Source organism: Schistocerca americana, chromosome 2, assembly GCF_021461395.2.
Source record: "Schistocerca americana isolate TAMUIC-IGC-003095 chromosome 2, iqSchAmer2.1, whole genome shotgun sequence".
NCBI lineage: Eukaryota > Metazoa > Arthropoda > Insecta > Orthoptera > Acrididae > Schistocerca > Schistocerca americana.
The window spans coordinates 709,605,562-709,627,127 of record NC_060120.1 but is presented as its reverse complement, the minus strand read 5'-3'; the positions used below and the strand labels follow the sequence as shown (position 1 = coordinate 709,627,127).

The window sequence follows — 21,566 nt, the reverse complement described above, 5'->3', positions numbered from 1 at the left end:
ATGAACAATAAAAAAGGCGGAAATGATGTTTATGTTGCTCTCTATTCCAATCTTCTATACAGGTTCCGAGGTCATGCAAAACTTTTTTTGATGTGTGTGTATACACTATGTGATCAAAAGTATCCGGACACCTAGCTGAAAATGATTTAAAATTCCGTGGCGCCCTCCATCGGTAATGTTGGAATTCAGTATGGTGTTGGCCCACCCTTATCCTTGATGACAGCTTCCACTCTCGGAGGCATACGTTCAATCAAGTGCTGGAGGGTTTCTTGTGGAATGGCAGCCCATTCTTCACGGAGTGCTGAACTGAGGACAGGTATCGGTCGGTGAGGCCTAGCACGAAGTCGGCGTTCCAAAACATCCCAAAGGTATTCTATAGGCTTCAGGTCAGGACTCGGTGCAGACCAGTCCATTACAGGAATGTTATTGTCGTGTAACCGCTCCGCCACAGACCGTGCATTATGAACAAGTGCTCGATCGTATTGAAAGATGTAATAGCCATCCCCTAATTGCTCCTCAACAGTGAGAAGCAAGGATGTCCTTAAAACATTATTGTGATACTGTCACATTCTGGCACAAGCCGTGCATTGTGAACAGGTGCTCGATCGTGTTACCGAGCGAGGTGGCGCAGTGGTTAGCACACTGGACTCGCATTCCGGAGGACGACGGTTCAATCCCGTCTCCGGCCATCCTGATTTAGGTTTTCCGTGATTTCCCTAAATCGCTTCAGGCAAATGCCGGGATGGTTCCTTTGAAAGGGCACGGCCTATTTCCTTCCCCATCCTTCCCTTACCCGAGCTTGCGCTCCGTCTCTAACGACCTCGTTGTCGACGGGACGTTAAACACTAATCTCCTCCTCCTCCTCCTCGATCGTGTTGAAAGTAGCAATCGCCATCCCGGAATTGCTCACCAATAGTGGGTTCAAAAATGGTTTAAATGGCTCTGAGCACTATGGGACTCAACATCTTAGGTCATAAGTCCCCTAGAACTTAGAACTACTTAAAACTAACTAACCTAAGGACATCACACACACCCATGCCCGAGGCAGGATTCGAACCTGCGACCGTAGCAGTCCCGCGGTTCCGGACTGCAGCGCCAGAACCACACGGCCACCGCGACCGGCAATAGTGGGTTCAAATGGCTCTGAGCACTATGCGACTTAACTTCTGAGGCCATCAGTCGCGTAGAACTTAGAACTAATTAAACCTAACTAACCTAAGGACATCACACACATCCATGCCCGAGGCAGGATTCGAACCTGCAACCGTAGCGGTCGCTCGGTTCCAGACTGTAGCGCCTAGAGCCGCACGGCCACTCCGGCCGGCCCAATAGTGGGAAGCAAGAAAGTGCTAAAAACATCCACGTAGGCCGGTGCTGTGATAGTGCCACTCAAAACAACAGGGGGTACAAGCCCTCTCCATGAAAAACACGGCCATACCATACCACCATCACCTCCGAATTTTACTGTTGGCACTACACACATTGGCAGATGACGTTCACCAGGCATTCGCGATACCCACCCCCTGCTATCGCATCGCCACATTGTGTACCGTGATTCGTCACAACGTTTTTCCACTATTGCACTGTTTACGTTCCTTACACCAAGCGAGGCGACGTTTGGCATTTACCAGCGTGATGTGTGGCTTATGGGCAGCTGCTCGACCATGTTTTCTCACCTCCCGCCTAACTCTCATAGTACTTGCAGTGGATCCTGATGCAGTTTGGAATTTCTGCGTGATGGTCTGGATAGATGTCTGCCTATTACACATTACGACCCTCTTCAACTATCGGCGGTCTCTGTCAGTCAACAGACGAGGTCGGCCTGTACGCTTTTGTGCTGTACATGTCCCTTCACATTTCCACTTCACTATCACATCGGAAACAGTGCACCTAGGGATTTTTAGGAGTGTAGAAATCTCGCGTACAGACGTATGACGCAAGTGACACCAAATCACCTGATCACGTTCGACGTCTGTGAGTTACACGGAGCGGCCCATTCTGCTCTCTCGCGATGACTAATGACTACTGAGGTCGCTGATATGGAGTAACTGGCAGTAGGTTGCAGCACAATGCACCTAATATGAAAAACGTATGTTTTCGGGAGTGTCCCCGGATACTGCTCCGTAAAACGTCCCGAAAATTCCTGAGAAAGAGGCTTTCGTATTTTGGAAGATATTACGAAATTGATTATTCTACAGTCGACTGCTTGTGACAGAAAATCTCTCGTAAGTAGTGCTTGACGTAAAAGTAATGTAATGTTTTCCTATGTATCTACACTATCTGATAGAACGTATCCGGACGCCTCCATATAATGTGTAATTGACGACTAGATGTCACGAGGGAGAGGAATCCGACACTATAAAAGGAGGCAGGGACTATTCTGTTGTCAGCAGAGAAGCATTAATATCAGAACGCGTCGGCCAGAAGTGCTCAGGGACTTCTAACGTGGACTAGTCTTTGGAGGTCAAATAACAGATTCATTAGTACATTTCAACGTGGTTGTGTAGGGGGAACGCGAAGGGACAACCGCAGCGACACCAAGACCATGCAGACCTCATGTGATGACGAACAGGGAAGGACAAGCATTGCGATGGGCTGTTATAAAAAAATTGCGTGAATTCAGCGGAAGGAATCGCTGATAACTTTCAAAGTGCTATGAGCAGTCCACCTAGCGCGATTACTATGCATAGGGAGTTAAAAAATGTACGTGGTACAGTGCCCGAGTAGCACGCCACACGTTTTTGTAGTCAGTGCTGAAGGACGCTTGAGATGGTGTAAAGAGCGACGCCACGGGACAGTGGATAACAAGTAAGGAGTGATTTGGAGTGATGAATCACACTATACTCTGTGGTCATCTGTTGGAAGCGTTTGGGTTTGGCGAGACCTGGAGAACGTTAACTACCATCACGCGTAGTGCCAACGGTGAAGTGTGGAGGAGGTGGTGATTTTCGTGGTTAGAGTGTGGTCCTCTTAAGAAAACTCTAAATCCGGAGGTATGTGAACAAATTTTACAGCACTGTGTTCGCGTACAGCAGAGTGGAAGTTCAGAGACGATGGTTGTATAAGCATGACAAAGCAGCCTCTGTGAGGCTTTGGTTTGTGGACAATGAAATGAAGTGCAATGGATTGATCCTATGACGTTGATGGCTAGATGTCACCACTTGGGGACGGCCCCGAACTACAAATCTTTTCATTTGATGCCACACCGGTCGACTTGAGTCGGTGATGATGAAATGATAATCAGGACAACACAACACCCACTCCACGAGCGGAGAAAATCTCCGACCCAGCTTGGAATCGAACCTGGGCCCACTACATGGTAGTCATACGAGCTGACCACTCAGCTACGGAGGCGGACTGTGGACAATATTCCTGAAATGGACTTGCAAGCCCGGAGTCCCGATCTGAAACCAGTGGAACACCTTTGGAATGGGTTAAAATGTCGACTTCGGTCCAGACCCAAGCATCCAACGTCACTACCATCTTTGGTTTTGGCTCTTGAGGAAGAATGAGATGCCATTTCTCAGCAGCGTTCAAGCCCTCATTATGGCGAAGGGTGGGCACACCCCATACTAATGTCCACTAATAAGTGACCGGATACTTTTGTTCGAATATTGCATAAGGCGTCAGCTATTTGATACAGCTTTGTCCTTCTTCCACTACCACTCTGATGTTTCGGTTGCTCTTCGCGTAGACCATCTTGAAAATTAGGTACGAATATTTCTGAATTAGTCTCTTTTGTACAAGCTGATAGTGAAGGAATAGACTACTTATCAACCTTAAGCAGCGTTGGTTAGATCTCTGCCGATAAACTGTTCAAAATCAAGGAATTTTATCTCAGGAGTGAACCGTTCACTCTCCTTCACAGTATGCGCTATTTTGTAACTTCCTGGCACATTAAAAATGTGAATCGGGAACATTGCCTTCCGCGAGGAGTGTTCTTATCTACTGAGTTATCTAAATACAACTCACTAGTCGCCCTCAGAGCTTCTCTAGTGCTAGTAGCTCTATCTTCTTTCCAGACCATTCCCCAGGAATGTTAATCCAACAAGCACTAGGAGGAAGGAAGGAAGATTAGACTTCAAAGTCTCATTGACAGAAGGTACAGAGGAGAGCTTCTTGAAAGTGTGGAACGCAGTAGAGAGTTACTGGTGAAAGTGAAGCTGGTTGTGACTCGTGCCTGCATCAAGAGGATCATTGTCCGCGAAAGGCAAGGTTCTGTGGTCAATTCCCAGTCCGCCAGGCAGTTTCAATCTGCCAAGTAGTTTAAAAGTCTTTTATGCCATAATGTTATTACGTTTTATCGATTTGAACGAAAGAAAACCAGCACAGGTACTTCATAAATCTGTATAATCCTGTACCAACTCGGGCATTACCTCTCTGTCTATCAATACAGGGACAGCAACTAGAGATGACAGGAGAACTAACGGTTGAATAGAAGGCGAAAATTTAGGAACAGCTCGGATGATTATGATGTGGGACGCATTGGAGGTGTTGTGGTTGAGAAATAACTCTATATTCGTGAGATACTATACAGGGTGTTACTAAAAGGTACGGCCAAACTTTCAGGAAACATTCCTCACACACAAATAAAGAAAAGATGTTATGTGGACATGTGTCCGGAAACGCTTACTTTCCGTGTTAGAGCTAATTTTATTACTTCTCTTCAAATCACATTAATCATGGAATGGAAACACACAGCAACAGAACGTACCAGCGTGACTTCGAACACTTTGTTACAGGAAATGGTCAAAATGTGCTCCGTTAACAGGGATACATGCATCCACCCTCCGTCGCATGGAATCCCTGACGCGCTGATGCAGCCCTGGAGAATGGCGTATTGTATCACAGCCGTCCACAATACGAGCACGAAGAGTCTCTACATTTGGTACCGGGGTTGCGTAGACAAGAGCTTTGAAATGCCCCCATAAATGAAAGTCAAGAGGGTTGAGGTCAGGAGAGCGTGGAGGCCATGGAATTGGTCTGCCTCTGCCAATCCATCGGTCACCGAATCTGTTGTTGAGAAGCGTACGAACACTTCGACTGAAATGTGCAGGAGCTACATCGTGCATGAACCACATGTTGTGTCGTACTTGTAAAGGCACATGTTCTAGCAGCACAGGTAGAGTATCCCGTATGAAATCATGATAACGTGCTCCATTGAGCGTACGTGGAAGAACATGGGGCCCAATCAAGACATCACCAACAATGCCTGCCCAAACGTTCACAGAAAATCTGTATTGATGACGTGATTGCACAATTGCGTGCGGATTCTCGTCAGCCCACGCATGTTGATTGTGAAAATTTACAATTTGATCACGTTGAAATGAAGCCTCATCCGTAAAGAGAACATTTGCTCTGAAATGAGGATTGACACATTGTTGGATGAACCATTCGCAGAGGTGTACCGTAGAGGCTAATCAGGTGCTGATAGTGCCTGCACACGCTGTACATGGTACGGCAACAACTGGTTCTCCCGTAGCACTCTCCATACAGTGACGTGGTCAACGTTACCTTGTACAGCAGCAACTTCTCAGACGCTGACATTGGGGTTATCGTCAACTGCACGAAGAATTGCCTCGTCCATTGCAGGTGTCCTCGTCGTTCTAGGTCTTCCCCAGTCGCGAGTCATAGGGTGGAATGTTCTGTGCTCCCTAAGACGCCGATCAATCACTTCGAACGTCTTCCTGTCGGGACACCTTCGTTCTGGAAATCTGTTTCGATACAAACGTTCCGCGCCACGGCTATTGCCCCGTGCTAATCCATACATCAAATGGGCATCTGCCAGCTCCGCATTTGTAAACATTGCACTGACTGCAGAATCACGTTCGTGATGAACACCAACCTGTTGATGCTACGTACTGATGTGCATGATGCTAGTACTGTAGAGCTATGAGTCGCGTGTCAACACAAGCACCGAAGTCAACATTACCTTCCTTCAATTGGGCCAACTGGCGGTGAATCGAGGAAGTGCAGTACATACTGACGAAACTAAAACGAGCTCTACGATTGGAAATTAAGCGTTTCCAGACACATGTCCACATAACATCTTTACTTTATTTTTGTGTGAGGAAAGTTTCCTGAAAGTTTGGCCGTACCTTTTTGTAACACTCTGTATAGTTGCTGGGTAACTCTTAAAGAGGGAGAATCTAAGGTTTTGGCAGTATCTGAATGTGAGTTTGGGACGTATGACTTTATACTGTTTCGGCAGAGAAGTTCTGAGGAAGCACGCGTGTGCCCGCAGCTGCCCGCTGGACTACGTGAAGGTGTACGACGGGGCGACGAACGAGTCGGCGGTGATCGGCACGTACTGCGGCCAGCAGCGCAACCTGGTGCTCTACTCGTCCGAGGCGGCGCTGCTCGTCACGTTCGTCACGCTGCCCAGGACCGCCAACACGCAGAACCGCGGCTTCAAGGGCATCTTCGAGTTCAGCGAGAGCTTCGTCAAGCTCGGTGAGTCCCATTCCGTTATAGCTTTCTCTCCAGGACAGTGGTTCCGAAAGCTTCCGTCGGATTTTTCAGACGATTTTTTTTTTCCTTTCTTTATTTCCTCTCAAATGTGCTTCTCGAATTTTATGTCACTACCAGTTAATTTTCTCGTATCTTTAAGATTTAAAAATTGTAATACCTCATCACTATAACATTCTAAAGGTGGCACTAGAACCACTTTCTCGCGTCCTCCGTACCACTTTGCATCACTTGGTAGTAGTTTCTGTTTCGATGTCCTTTCCTTATCTTCAAGCCATTAGATCTACCCTCGCCCCGTATTTTCGCGTATTTGGTGATTAATATTGCAAGCACTGAAAATTTGTTCGAAGCCGCAACTGGAACTCAGATTTCCTGCTTTTAAATTGTTACAACATCTTCCTTAAGTCCGCCGACGTAACTGAGTGGCCAGCGCGTCTGACGTATGGGTGACACTGCTTCAGTGAGCTGCACTGCCAGGTGTTTCTGCTGGTCGGAGAACATGAACAAGGTACACTCAGCGTCGTAAGCCCTTTGCAGGTGTTACTTGAGACGTAGTGGCTTCAAGGTCTGGGAAGCGGGCGGAGCGTGTCAGCGTAGTGGTTAGCACACTGAACTTGCAATCAAACCCGAGTCCAGCCATCATGATTCAGGTTTTCCATGATTTCCCTAAATCGCTTAAGACAAGTGTGGGGATGGTTCCTTCAAAAGTACACGGCCGCTATCCTTCTCTGTCACTCCCTAAGCTGGCCACTGTGGTCGAGCGGTTCTAAGCGCTTCAGTCCGGAACCACGCGGCTGCTACGGTCGCAGGTTCGAATCCTGCCTCGGACATGGATGTGTGTGATGTCCTTAGGTTAGTTAGGTTTAAGTAGTTCTAAGTTTAGGGGACTGGTGACCTCAGATGTTAAGTGCCATAGTGCTCAGAGCCATTTGATCCATATTTTTCATTCCCTAACCCGAGCTTCTGCTCCGTCTCTAATTACCTCGTCGTTGTAGAGACGTTAAACAACAATTCCCTTCCCCCCCCCCCCCCCCCACTGCACCTGGGAAGTCGACAACGGCCGAGACAGCGATGTGCTGAATCCCCTGTCCATCAAGCTGCATCCAAATGACGCAACTTGCAGAGTATGACGCGGTGATCGGTCACAATTGATAGCCCGTCAATGTTGGAACGCGGAGCTGAAATATTTATAATGTTGCAAGTTCGACATTGCTGGACGGTTTCACTAATATTTCATTGTCTTTAATCTTCATCAATTTCATTCTCACCTTTTCATTACAATGGATTAAATCACTCCATAAATATCCCTCGTGGCAGGATAAGCTATGCAGAGGGGCCAGGGTTCAATTGCCGGTATTTCCAGGGATTTTACCTTGCAGGAAGGACTGGAACGTGGTGTATTCGACCTCGTAATGTCGGTTGAGGAGCTAACTGGCCGAGTAGTAGGGGTACCAGCTACGCTAGCCCGACAAGGGCTGGGACTGTGGTGTGCTGCCATCACCCGCCATCACCCGCATCTCGATGCAACATGCTGAGCATGACACGGCTGTTGGCCGGTCACGATTGGCTCATCTGAGCCCAGAACGACAGTGCTAGGCCTGGACGCTATAGACGTAAAGACTGAATACGCAATACATTTAGTTTTCTATAGCTCTTTCGTTTCTGTAATTTACAGAAAAGTATTCTTAAGATCGGGAGGGTAAGTGTCCCTCCATTTAAAGAAATAAAAATCAGTGCAAATAAATAGGTAAAAATATTCGACTTCTTTCGGGAACGACTTTCTTGGTTCCTATACACCAACAGTATGTTCACATTGTAGAAAATACTGCAAACAGCTACAAGTTTTTTTTTAATATTTTTATTGTACCGTTACTAGTTTCAGGCTTGGGTCCATTGTCAGACGGTAGCGCTGCCTTCTTTGCAAGTTTTACATTTGTGTCCTAAAATATAACAAAGTTTTTGTGATAGTATGGTTCACAAAAAGTTTTATATTTGCGTCCTAAAACGTAAGTGATTACACAGTGTTACAGTACGTAAACTTCTTTATAATTTAGAACGCGAATGTAAAACCTTTCACCGGCCGGAGTGGCCGTGCGGTTCTAGGCGCTGCAGTCTGGAACCGAGCGACCGCTGCGGTCGCAGGTTCGAATCCTGCCTCGGGCATGGATGTGTGTGATGTCCTTAAGTTAGTTAGGTTTAATTAGTTCTAAGTTCTAGGCGACTGATGACCTCAGAAGTTAAGTCGCATAGTGCTCAGAGCCATTTGAACCATTTTTTTGTAAAACCTTTTGTAAACCATGCAATTACAAAAACTTTGCTGTATTTTAGTACACAAATGTAAAACTTTCAAAGACGTCAATGCTACCGTCCGATGATAGTCTCGGGGCCGAAAGTAGTAACGGTATGACAAAATAAAATAAAATAAAAATTAAAGAAATGAAAAAACTTGTGGCTGGTTGCAGTATTTCCTACAGAGCAATTTACGAAAATAGCTGTGGTCTTTTCTGATCGAAATGGATAAAATAATGACAATAAATTTATTGGAGATAAGATGGAAGTCCGCGTCCGTAAATGAGAGGTCAGTGTAGATGGCTGCCAGGTGGAGGATCTAGCTTCGATTTCCGATACTAGCAAGGACTTTCCCTTACTGGGAGGACTGGTCGGGTGCACTAAGTCTTTTGATGCCAGATTAAATGAGAAATAGTGACTCCATGGTGTGAAAAGTCTGTAAAACCGCTGGAGGGCGGTGTGATGAATACATGATTCTCCACATCGCATCCGCATAACGCCTCAAGGCAGAGGATGACAAGGCGGTCGGTCGACATCCATTACACCTTCGAGGACTGGACAATGACATGAATCTCACAGCTGGGAGACAAAATGATAGATCACGATTCATCCGAAAAATTCTGACCAGAAATAGCTTATAAATTAAGGTGCTCACTTAAAAATGTGTCATTCTCTTCCTTTTAGCATTGCTGACATGTCTACGACCGACCCGGTAACCGAGAACTAAGAAACCCATGTTCTACTAAGAAAGACTGAAAAAGGAGAATGTAGAGATAACTTCTCACCGACAAACTCTTATAACAGTGGATACAATCTATACGGAGAGACGACCTCTGACATACATTTAAAGCAGCGTACAACGACACCCCGTATCTGTCATCTAAGCTCAGTTCGACTCAGTGCACAGCTACCCTACAGTCACTCTGCAACCATAGGTAGCCGCTGTGGATACCAAATTTCGAAACTCGTATGCCCCCAAATCATCTTCAAACTTTATGAATTCATCCTAGTACACTATATACACTGATCAGCCAGAACGTCATGACCTATCTAATACCCGGTATCTCCACCTCTGGCACGAATAACAGCGGCGACGCATCGTAGTATGGAAGCAATGAGGCGTTGGGTAGATCGCTGGAGGGAGTTGGCACCACATCTGCATACACAAGTTACCTAATTCCCGTAAATTCCAGTTGGGGGCGGGGGGGGGGGGGGATGAGCTCTGACACGACGCTCAATCACATCCCAGATGTTTTCGATCGGGTTCAGATCTGGAGAGTTGGGGGCCAGCACGTCAATTAGAAGTCTGGCGCGTTATCTTACTGAAAAATACCCCTGCCGTAGCGAAACATGATCGTCAAGAAGCGGTGTATGTGGTCTGCATCCAGTGTATGATACTCCTTGGCTGTCATGGTGTCTTGCACGAGCTCAACTGGACCCATGAGTGCGCACGTGAATGTTACCCACACACAGCATAATGGAACCGCCGCCAAATTGTCTCCGTCCCGTAGTACAGGTGTCAAGGAGCTGTTCCCCTGGAACATGATGGATTCGCGCCCTCCCATCGGTTGATGAAAAGGGTCTTGGGATTCATCAGACCGTGCAATGCGCTGCCACTGCGCCAACGTCTAGTGCCGATGATCATGTACCTATTTCATTTGTAGTTGCCGATGTTGCGGTATTAGCATTGGCACATATATGGGTCATCGGTTGCGGAGACCCATCGTTAGGAATGTTCTGTCCACTGTGTGTTCAAACACACTTGCACTCTGTCCAGCATTAAAGTCTGATGTTAGTTCCGCCACAGTTCACCGCCTGCACTGTTTTACCAGTCTGTCCAGCCTACGACGTCCGACGTCTGTAATGAGGGGTGGCCGCCGAGCCCCACGTTGTCTGGATGTGCTCACCTTGGTTTCGCCACGTGTTAAAAACACTCACCACGAACACCCAACAAGTCGTGCAATTTCTGAAATGCTTGTGACGAGCCTGAGGACCATCACAATCTGCCCTCAGTCCAACTCAGACAGATTGCGGGCCTTCCCCATTCTACACACGGACAGCAAGCTCACTGTTTTCCATACACCGTGCATGTGTCTGACTAGCAGTCATTCCTCACCAGACGACGCTGTTATCGCCTGGACGGGTTTATATCGATAGTAGGTCGGTGGTGATAATGTTCTAACTGAACAGTGCAAGTACAACAAGCAAAACTTCGTTACTTGCTATCGTTCCCGGTGTTAACAATTCTAAGGACCAGCAGTATACTAGTAAGTTCCGTTTATGGTAGACATATAATCCTCCGAAACGCATAGTAGAAAGAGCAACGCAAGTGACTAAGACCACCTGTAGTGTCCTTTTAATGTGGCAGGTTTAATGACAGGGGTTAGATGTAAGATGTACTTGTAGAGCGCGCGCGCGCACACACACACACACAACACACACACACACACACACACACACACACACACACAAACACACATACATAACTAAAGATATTTTACCATTCTGGCGAGGTGAAGGTTAACGAAAGAAAATAAGTCGCCAGGTACGGATGGAATCCCAGTTCGGTTTTACAGAGGGTACTCTGCAGCACTGGTCACATACTTAGCTTGCATTTATCGCAAATATCTTGCCCAGCCCAAAGTCCCAAGGGCTGGAAAAAACGCAGGTGATCCTTGAATTTCAGGCCAATATTCTTAACATCACTTTGCTGCAGAATTATTGAACGTATTCTCAGCTCGAATAGCAGACTGTTAACAAAGGTAAGAGGATGTGCAATAGGTTCCCTGATGTGTAATTGGCACGAAGACCTCTTAAGTAACAGAACCCCATACGTTGTCCTTGTCAGCGAGTGTTTGTCAGAGACAAGTGTATCGTCAGGAGTGCCCCAGGGAAGTGAGATCGGGTCTTTCTCATTTTGTATACACATAAAAGATCTGGCGGACAGGGTGAGCATCAACCTGGGGTTGTCGCTGATGATGCTGTGGTGTACGGGAAGGTGTCGACGTTGAGTGTCTGTAGGAGGATACAAGGAGACGTAGACAAAATTTCTACTTGGTGCGATGAATGACAGCAAGCTCTAAGTGTCGAACAATGTAAATTAATGCATAAGAGCAGGAAAAACAAACCCATAATGTTAGAATACAGCATTATTAGTATGTTGCTTAAGACAGTCCGGTCGATTAAATATCCAGGTGTAACGTTAAAAAGCGATACGAAACGGAACGAGGTTGTAGGGATTCTTGTACGGAAGGGAAATGGTCGACTTCGACTTGGCACAATTTTAGGGAAGTGTGGTTATTCTGTGACGGAGATGGCATGTAGGACACTAGTACGACCGACTGCTGAGTACTGCTTAAGTGTTTGGGATCCACACCAAGTCGGATTGAAGCAAGACATCGAAGTAATTCAGTTCAGGGGCGTACAGCTAGATTTATTACCAGTAGGTTCGAATAGCACGCAACTATTACGGGGTGCTTGTGCACTTAAATGGGAATACCTGGAAGAAAGGCGATGTTTTCGACGAACACTATTGAGAAAATATAGAGAACCGGCATTTGAAGCTGACTGCGTAACGATTCTACTCCCACCAACGTACATTGCGAATAAGAGCCACGAAGATAAAATGAGAGAAATTAGGGCTCGTACGGAGACTTATGAAAAGTCCGTCTATTTTCGAGTGAACAGTAAAGGGAATGACTCGTAGCGATACATGATACCCTACGCCACGCGACGTATGGTGGCTTGCAGAGGATCGCTGTAGATGTAGAATAAAAGTTTAAGTTATTATGTGACTAATGTGTTCCAGACATTTTCTGTATTGATGCTGAAACACACTTCCTACCGGGTTCGTGTTGAAAGCGGCTGCCTCTCCTGGCTGGCAGTCGTTCCCCGCGTCTGCCAGAGGCAGCGCCTTGCGCGGGATAACCGGTTGCCGTGATTAATGGCGGCTTGCAGCATTTGTTCACGTCGCGCCCGCAGATTTCCCATCGGAGTCTGATATCGGGCTGTTGTTTTCGCACAGTCGCGCACTCTCTTTCCCACTAAAACGTCGGATAAATCGGATAGACTTCCATATTCCGGTTCAGTGCTGCGTATAGCAAGCTGCTTTTAAACTCTCAGGTCCCCGATCGACTGAAAAGGGGAACGTCACTCGGATCTGCTGCTCAGGTTCCGCGGTGTGGGGATTATTTTCTTCTATTGGTTTTTTTAATGCTTATCCTAAGGAATAGCGGGCTGCTGACTTGGTATTGTACTCACGTTTCAAAATAGCTTACCTGCCTGAGACTTTAACTGTATTTTCTTCCTTTCCAAGAAAAGGGATCAGATACCTGCTTACATAGCATAATGCGCAGAGCGCATAGCATGGAGGTTAGACAGTCGCAGATGGAAGACACTCGCCACATTAACGAGATGGCAAGCCTAAAGCCGTCCTCTCACGGGACTTGAAAACGCACGTGGACGAGTAGCTGGTGACGTCACACCGTAGAATTCTACGCCACACTACAACGTGGAGTGTGAAATGAAGCATCTAGCATTTCAGATTTCTCCTTCGTGGAGAGGAACGTGACCAATGTGATGCTACATCGTCTTACGTCATGAGCGGAACGTAGGAGCCACCGTACATCGTATTCGACGCAAATTCTTTCCTGTATAGTATGTGGTACGAATATAAGCTCTTTCATAGCATCAGAAACTTGAGGAGCTCTCGAGAAGTTCCGATTTATTACAATAAAATGACAAGGAACTACAGACCGGTAGCTAAAAGCATCGTGTATGCGATGCTTTTAGTGTTATAGCTTGTGTGCTATGAAAGTATACGGTCTCAATGCTACGGCACAATGATCTATCAAAAGCACGGCGTTTCGGTGCTATTTGCAATAGTTAAATAATGATATCTGTAGATTCAGTCGTTAGATATTCCATACAATGTACGAAGCGTCAGCTACAATGTCGAAGCTGTGGCGAAATTGATAGGATTGTGAGCGCAAAGTCAAAGGTGACAGTTTCACGTTCAGCTCCTTTTTTTTATCACCTTTCGTTTTGGGTCTTTCTTGTTACTTTAGTAGAAGTGTTATTTGTGATAGTCGATGCTATTTATTATAAATAACGAATTTGCCGTAGTTATTGTTGCATACACAGCTGTCGTGATTAATGGCTTCCTGCAGCAATTGTTCACATCGCACCCCCAGTTTTCACATCGGAGTCTGATATCAGGCTGTTGTTTTCGCACTGTTGCGCAATGTTATCGCAGTGCCCAGAAACCTTAATGTGACTGCTTGTCTATGTCAGACAGTAAACACAAGTTACACAATGGAAGTTTTCGCTTTTATGAAACTTTGTGTAATATATATATATATATTGGTTCTATGGAGTGCCTCATGTTCGTATCTCGCCGGTAAATATCTTTTTCAGAGGTGGTAAACAGCTTCAAAAAATCTCCTGTTCCAATCAAATGAAATTACGAAATAAATCACCATATTGAAACCTGTGTGATAAAGTACGTTATTATAGAGTGATGGTAGTCAATACAAGTCAATACAACACAGAGGATATGGTTATTATGCACGCACAAACTGACTTTACACGCTATATCTTAAATATACTCAATTTAAAACCGAAATTAATATGGAGACTCAACTGACTTAACGAATAACTGCTATTAGTATGTATCTCAGATTGTTTACATCATTATGCAGTGTTCCTCTTCCGCGCGGAGTGGCCGCGCGGTTTGAGGCGCCATGTCACGGATGGCATGGCCCCTCCCACTGGAGGTTCGAGTCCTCCCTCGGGCATGGGTGTCTGTGTTGTTCTTAGCTTAAGTTAGTGTAAGTTAGTTTAAGTAGTGTGTAAGTCTATGGCCCGATGACATCAGCAGTTTGGTCCCACAGGAATTCACACGTATTTGAACAAGTGTTCCTCTACCAGCAATTCACTGTTCAAGCCATCGACGAGTCCCGAATCTTCTTCACGATTTTCTCCGCTCTTGTACGACAATCCCTAACACAGTTAGCTCAGCAATTTTACGGACGTCCGTTTACGAAGAGAAACTGTGTGCTTTGCGAGCCAAATAAGGACGATAATGGCCGCTCAAGAGCGCTGAGAGCGGAAATCGCATTAAAGTGTGGACTTTTGGTGGCTCCTCACACTTTTCCTGCAAGTGGCAAGTTGCATCTTCATCTCTGCCTCAGAAACACAGACCACAAGGGCATGATATTGTGACAGTACATCCTTAACATGGCCCCATGCTGACGAGAAAGTGCATGAATCACGCGAGCATCTCATCTCCATCTACGGTAATGTTGCGATTCCCCTGGTATACCTGAAGAAGGGCCGTCTGAAGCATTTGGACGTATTACTTTGGCGGAAAGAGCACCAATCTCGAGGGCATTCAATTTACTGTAACCCAACCACATGTATTTGTACTTGCAACTGTCACCAACCTTCACAGATGAAGCTCGTTATTCTCTGGGCTCATGTCGTGTCTCAGCCTGACGGTCTTCAGGAGTAACAGGTTAACTTACAACCTGTATTAAACAATGGATATTCGTCATATAAGATCAAGAAAGCTCTGCAAGATAAGACATGAATTCACCCATGGGACGAGGAGAGAATTTTAGTTGATTCAGAGTCTTTTCTTTCTTGCATGTTGACTTTCCTCCGGACGAGACAGCAATCGTGAAAAAATGTCATTGGTGGGTGCTATAATTGAAGGATGACAGCCGATCTCGAAAGATGAGAATCAGTCAAAATCCATTCTGACGTAGCGAATGTTATACGGGACAAAACACAGGCGCGGTAAGACATCAATGCAACGCACACAGCGGGAGACCCACGTTTTCTTTAACCGATTACGTTGGCTTCGTCTGACCACACTAACTCCACCCTACGCTTAGTGAAATGTGACGCCTTCCGGTTCTAACTAGAATCTCATCTTTTAGAAATACTTTGTTCAAGGGTATGGTAGAATTACGACTGGGAGATAACTAATGGGCTTTACAGAAATTGCATGGAGTCCTCTTTATTGCCATCTTAGTTCGAATGTTTGTTTCTTTTTTTTTTTTTTTTTTTATTTAATATTCTCGATAAATACTGTAGATAAATCGAGAGATTATATTGAATGTTTGGCCGCGAGGGGTAGCCACGGGGTCTAGGACGCCTTGTCACGGTCCGTGCGGCTGCCCCCGTCGGTGGTTCGAGTCCTCCCTCGGGCATGGGTATGTGTGTTGTCCATAGCGTAAGTTAGATTAAGTAGTGTGTAGGCTTAGGGACCGATGACCTCAGCAGTTTGGTCCCGTAAGACCTTACCACAAATTTCCAAAAAAAATTTCCATTGAATGTTTGGTAATGGAGAACAAGGAGTAGTCAGTCTGGCTCCACGCTCCTAGGGCTGTAGCGCCTAGAACCGCTCGGACACCCCGGCCGGCAGGAACTCACAAATCCAGTCACATAACTGAGACGATATTCCATAGGCACGCAATTTCACTACAAGCCCCTTGTGTGGTGCAGTGTCAAAAGCCTTCGGGAAATCCAGAAATACGGAATCGATCTGAAATCCCTTATCAATAGCACTCAACACTTCTTGTGTTTCACAAGAACAATGTTTTCTGAACCCATGATGCCTCTGTGTCAATAGGCCGTTTTCTTCGAGGTAATTCATAATATTCGAACACAATATATGTTCCAAAATCCTGCAGCATATTGACGTTAATGATATGGGCCTGTAATTAAGTGGATCACTCCTACTACCTTTCTTGAATATTTGTGTGATCTGTGCAACTTTCCGGTCTTTGGGTACGGCTCTTTCGTCGAGCGTACGGTTGTATATAATTGTTAAGTCTGGAGCTAATGCATTAGCATACTCTGAAAGGAACCCGACTGGTATACAGTCCGGACCAAAAGACTTGCTTTTATTATGTTATTTAAGTTGCTTCACTACTCCGAGGATATTTACTTCTACGTTACTCATGTTGGAAGCTATTCTCGATTCGAATTCTGAAATATTTACTTCGGCTTCTTTTGTGAAGGCATTTTGGTAGGCTCTGTTTAGTAAGTCCGCTTTGGCAGTACTGTCTTCGATAGTATCTCTATTGCTATCGCGAAGAGAAGGCATCGATTGTGTCTCCCCGCTAACATACTTCACGTACGACCAAAACCTCTGTGGATTTTCTGCCAGGTTTCGATACGAAGTTTTGCTGTGCAAACTGTTATAAGCGTCTCGCATTGAATTCCACGCTAAATTTCCAGATTCTGTAAAAGATCGCCAATCTTGGCGATTTTGCGTCTGTTTAAATTTGGCATGTTTGTTTCGTCGTTTCTGCAACAGTGTTCTAACCTGTTTTGTGTACCAACGAGGATTAGCTTCGTCATTTGTTAATTTATTTTGAGAGGCACCCACATGCCTTGCTCATACTGTGGCATCAAGCAGTCAGGCCTGCAAGATGAGTGGTCCGCCAAGCGAGTGGATTCATTTTTTATTTATGAAGTAACATGAACTCTAGTACTCACAATTAAGTTAAAAGTTATTCTCCTGCTTGGATATTACGCAACGGAAACTCACATCTGACTATTAGTAATTTACACAACATTGACTGTTCACTACGCACTGGCAATACCACATTTTCTTTCTTATTGAACGACTTTTATCAACACGTGGCCATCGCACTGAATATGAATGGCGCACACATTATAAATTCTGGATAACATGACAACATACAATTCGAAGGAAAAGGCCACCAATCTTTTTCTTTTCACTATCTTATTTATTCCGATAAATTCTATAACCTAAACACACAAATTCTATAACCTACAACAATAACACATGAGAAATTCCGCCCAGTGGGCATGGCTTTACATTGGTGATTCTCTATCTTATGGTCTCGTAATTATTTAATGCTACAGTGCACATTCTGGATAGGATGGTGGATCTTTTGCTATATCCCACACTTCGACTCTCGCAACCATCTACACGAAACTTTCCTCCAGACCGAGCGGTACAAAAGGAACATGCATAACCCACTACCTCTAAAACTACCTTGCTACTCTCCCATGCAAACCACACATACTTAAATTACATGACATACACCACACAGCAACATGGAATACAACATAGGAATAGTCACAACATTATAATCCCATCACTTTCAGCTTTCCCACTTCAATTAGTATTCATCCCAGTTCCACACGACACTGCCCCACCTCGTAACTTTTCTTTACTACTACGAGCTCTGGACGATATATGCACGTCGTCCTGTGCAGTGCAAGCCAAGTGGCGTTGCTGGATAGACGGCTGACTCATCTTGCTTCTCTCTCAGAGTATTATAGTTTGAATCAAGCGTCACACGGAAACATAACACGCAAAGTAATATCAAGAACATATTCATCACACACGCGAGTCCTCATCTGATACCATGGACGAGTACTTCTCTTTATCCTTTGTCTCATACACAGATTGAGACTCACACAGTACTCACCACGTTGAAGTACTCGTCTCTAATTTCAAGTCCTGCACACGCCATTTCTTAAATATTTCCAACTTATAGTACACAAGCTAGTAATTCAGCTTAACTTAAGCACTCGGAAGTATTTCAACTTATTGCTACACGTGGTTTCATTGTGACCGTTGGTCACTTCCGAAGATTACTGCGATCCCATTAATATTACCTGCCTGACATTTAATTCTCCTCACAAAAGTACCAGAAATAGAGAAATTATTATTCAAAAACTACTCTTAAGTATTTCACATGCATACCATGTCTCCACTCTTTTGTCCTTACGGAGCACGCCTAAGACCAGTCTTACCAACACTAGATCCAGCGGCAGAGTGTTGAAACATGGCCGTTCTTCAGGTCAGCTCGCACCTCTGTCGAGGTGGGGGAAGACCATGCTACCATATTGGTCAGCCACATTTCAGGTGCTCAAAGCTCCGGTAAGTTTCATCTCTTTGGCTCCACCAAAGGTGGCCGAAGGGTCGTCTCAAAGATGAACATATATTCACATTCACTATCTGCGGTTAGCAGACGACCATACATTCATTCAGTTCACAGATCTCACCAAACTGGATGTAGGGATTTATTTTGTGGGAGTGCACATGTGATCAATTAAATAAATAAATTGTCATTCTTTCCCACACTGGTATCCAGCTTCGCTGTATTAATTGAAATTGACTTATTTTTACAAAAAAATATGTTGTACTGACAAGAATAACGAAGAATGTTGTACCTATTTTCAATGTCGGGCGGTACTGTACCCTTTCAATTTGGTATAAATCTCTCAGTTGCTGCCGATACTATTTCTTTGAATTTAAGCCACATATGGTCTACACGTTTCTAGCATTTGTAGACTTAGAGAAAGCATTTGACAATATTGACTGAATACTCTCTTTCAAATTCTGAAGGTGCCAGGGGTAAAATACAGGGAGCGACAGGCTATTTACAATTTGTACAGAAACCAGATGGCAGTTATAAGAGTCGAGGGGTATGAAAGGGAAGCAGTGGTCGGGAAAGGAGTGAGACAGGGTTGTAGCCTATCCCCGATGTTATTCGATCTTTATATTGAGCAAGCAGTGAAGGAAACAAAAGAAAAATTCGGAGTAGGTATTAATATCCATGGAGAAGTGATAAAAACTTTGAGGTTTGCCGATGAAATTGTAATTCTGTCAGAGACAGCAAAAGACTTGGAAGAGCAGTTGAACGGAATGGATAGTGTTTTGAAAGGAGGACATAAGATGAACATCAACAGAAGCAAAACGAGGATAATGGAATGTAGTCGAATTAAGTCGGGTGATGCTGAGGGAATTAGATTAGGAAACGAGACACTTAAAGTAGTAAAGGAGTTTTGCTATTTGGGGAGCAAAATAACTGATGATGGTCGAAGTAGAGAGGATATAAAATGTAGACTGGCAATGGCAAGGAAAGCGTTTCTGAAGAAGAGAAATTTGTTAACATCGAATATAGATTTAAGTGTCAGGAAGTCATTTCTGAAAGTATTTGTATGGAGTGTGGCCATGTATGGAAGTGAAACATGGACGATAAATAGTTTGGACGAGAAGAGAATAGAAGCTTTCGAAATGTCGTGCTACAGAAGAATGCTGAAGATTAGATGGGTAGATCACATAACTAATGAGGAGGTATTGAATAGGATTGGGGAGAAGAGGAGTTTGTGGCACAACTTGACTAGAAGAAGGGATCGGTTGGTAGGACATGTTCTGAGGCATCAAGCGATCACCAATTTAGTACTGGAGGGCAGCGTGGAGGGTAAAAATCGTAGAGGGAGACCAAGAAATGAATACACTAAGCAGATTCAGAAGGATGTAGGCTGCAGTAGGTACTGGGAGATGAAGAAGCTTGCACAGGATAGAGTAGCATGGAGAGCTGCATCAAACCAGTCTCAGGACTGAAGACCACAACAACAACAACAATGGTCTACACTTATATTATTAATTTGGAAGGAGTGGAGATTATCTCTCAGGAAGGCGTCAAGAGAATTTTTATCTGCTGTTTTGAATAGGTATATTTTTCGCTTATTTTTCGAGGATTTGGGGATTACAATATTCAATCTCACTACGACAACCCTGTGTTCACTAATCCCTGTATTCGTTTTGATACTCGTTATTAACTCAATATTATTTGCTGCTATATGATAAAGTGTGTTTTCACAACCGTCTACTATTCGCGTGGGATCATGAACTAACTGCTCGAAATAATTGGCTCAAATGGCTCTGAGCACTATGGGACTCAACTGCTGAGGTCATTAGTCCCCTAGAACTTAGAACTAGTTAAACCTAACTAACCTAAGGACATCACAAACATCCATGCCCGAGGCAGGATTCGAACCTGCGACCGTAGCGGTCTTGCGGTTCCAGACTGCAGCGCCTTTAACCGCACGGCCACTTCGGCCGGCTCGAAATAATTGTCCATCGTCTACGTGTACTCTGTCTCTCCTGGAAGTTTGTAACCGCTGTGCTGAAACACGCTGTACATGTGCAGCCTTTCGGCATCCGAGGTTACGGATGTGTCTCATACCACTGCTCGTACTAGCTTCATGGTCCATGAGTGTCATCCTCACTCGCCGCGCTTTGCGGCTCCCATAATCAGGCGCTTCCTATAACTATCATTGTTTAGAGTCGGGTTGTATTTTGACCGTTACGATTCATGGTTATTGATAACTAACTTATCTCTGCACACGAAAAGTATTGATAAAATATAGTACATGTTACTAATGGGATAACAATCCTTAACGAAATTCATATACCGCTTTTAAAATAAGGATAACTACAAATAATCATCTACATTTCTTAATAGTAACATAAAATATTTTCCATATTTAATCAAAAATAAATATGTTTCACGTCTGTTTAATATTGTATGTGTTACATGTTGCGCAGCTTCTCACAAAATTGCGAAAATTTTTTTCTGTCTAATGGCTAAGCAGAGAAAACGCAAGGGGTGTTTTTATTAAGAGCGTAAAGTGCATGTTTTAATGCATAATGCTTATTTGGGGAAACGTTGCTAGATGACAATTATCATAAAACTGTGGGAAACTTAGAACTTGACTACAATGCTTTCGCTGAATGGAACTTGGAATGGAACTTGTAACTCAAGATAATAAAAAATTAAAACAAAATTTTAAACCGCCTGTAGCAGAAAGACATGCCTGAAGAGTGGCGCAATTAGACGCCGTGAAACGCTTGGGAAGAGAGAAGCCGGTGTCGGGTGCTAAAGTTGTGCCGGTGGCTGGCCTTGGCGCCAACGACACGGCGCCACTGGGAGCTAGCCGCCGCCACAATGGCGCCAATAAGCGGCGGAATT

At 44.8% G+C, this 21,566-nt stretch overlaps 1 protein-coding gene and 1 non-coding gene across 2 annotated transcripts in view; both read left to right on the top strand.

The window, feature by feature from the left end:
• LOC124595116 (cubilin-like) overlaps nucleotides 1-21,566 on the top strand; it is a 1,106,483-nt gene that overhangs the window by 979,491 nt on the left and 105,426 nt on the right. The window contains exon 6 of the mRNA XM_047133714.1: nucleotides 6,245-6,453. Coding sequence (XP_046989670.1) covers nucleotides 6,245-6,453 — 209 coding nt within the window. The remainder of the gene's footprint in view (nucleotides 1-6,244; nucleotides 6,454-21,566) is intronic.
• Trnaa-cgc lies at nucleotides 617-689 on the top strand. The gene has a single exon. It is a non-coding gene; the product is annotated as a tRNA-Ala (tRNA).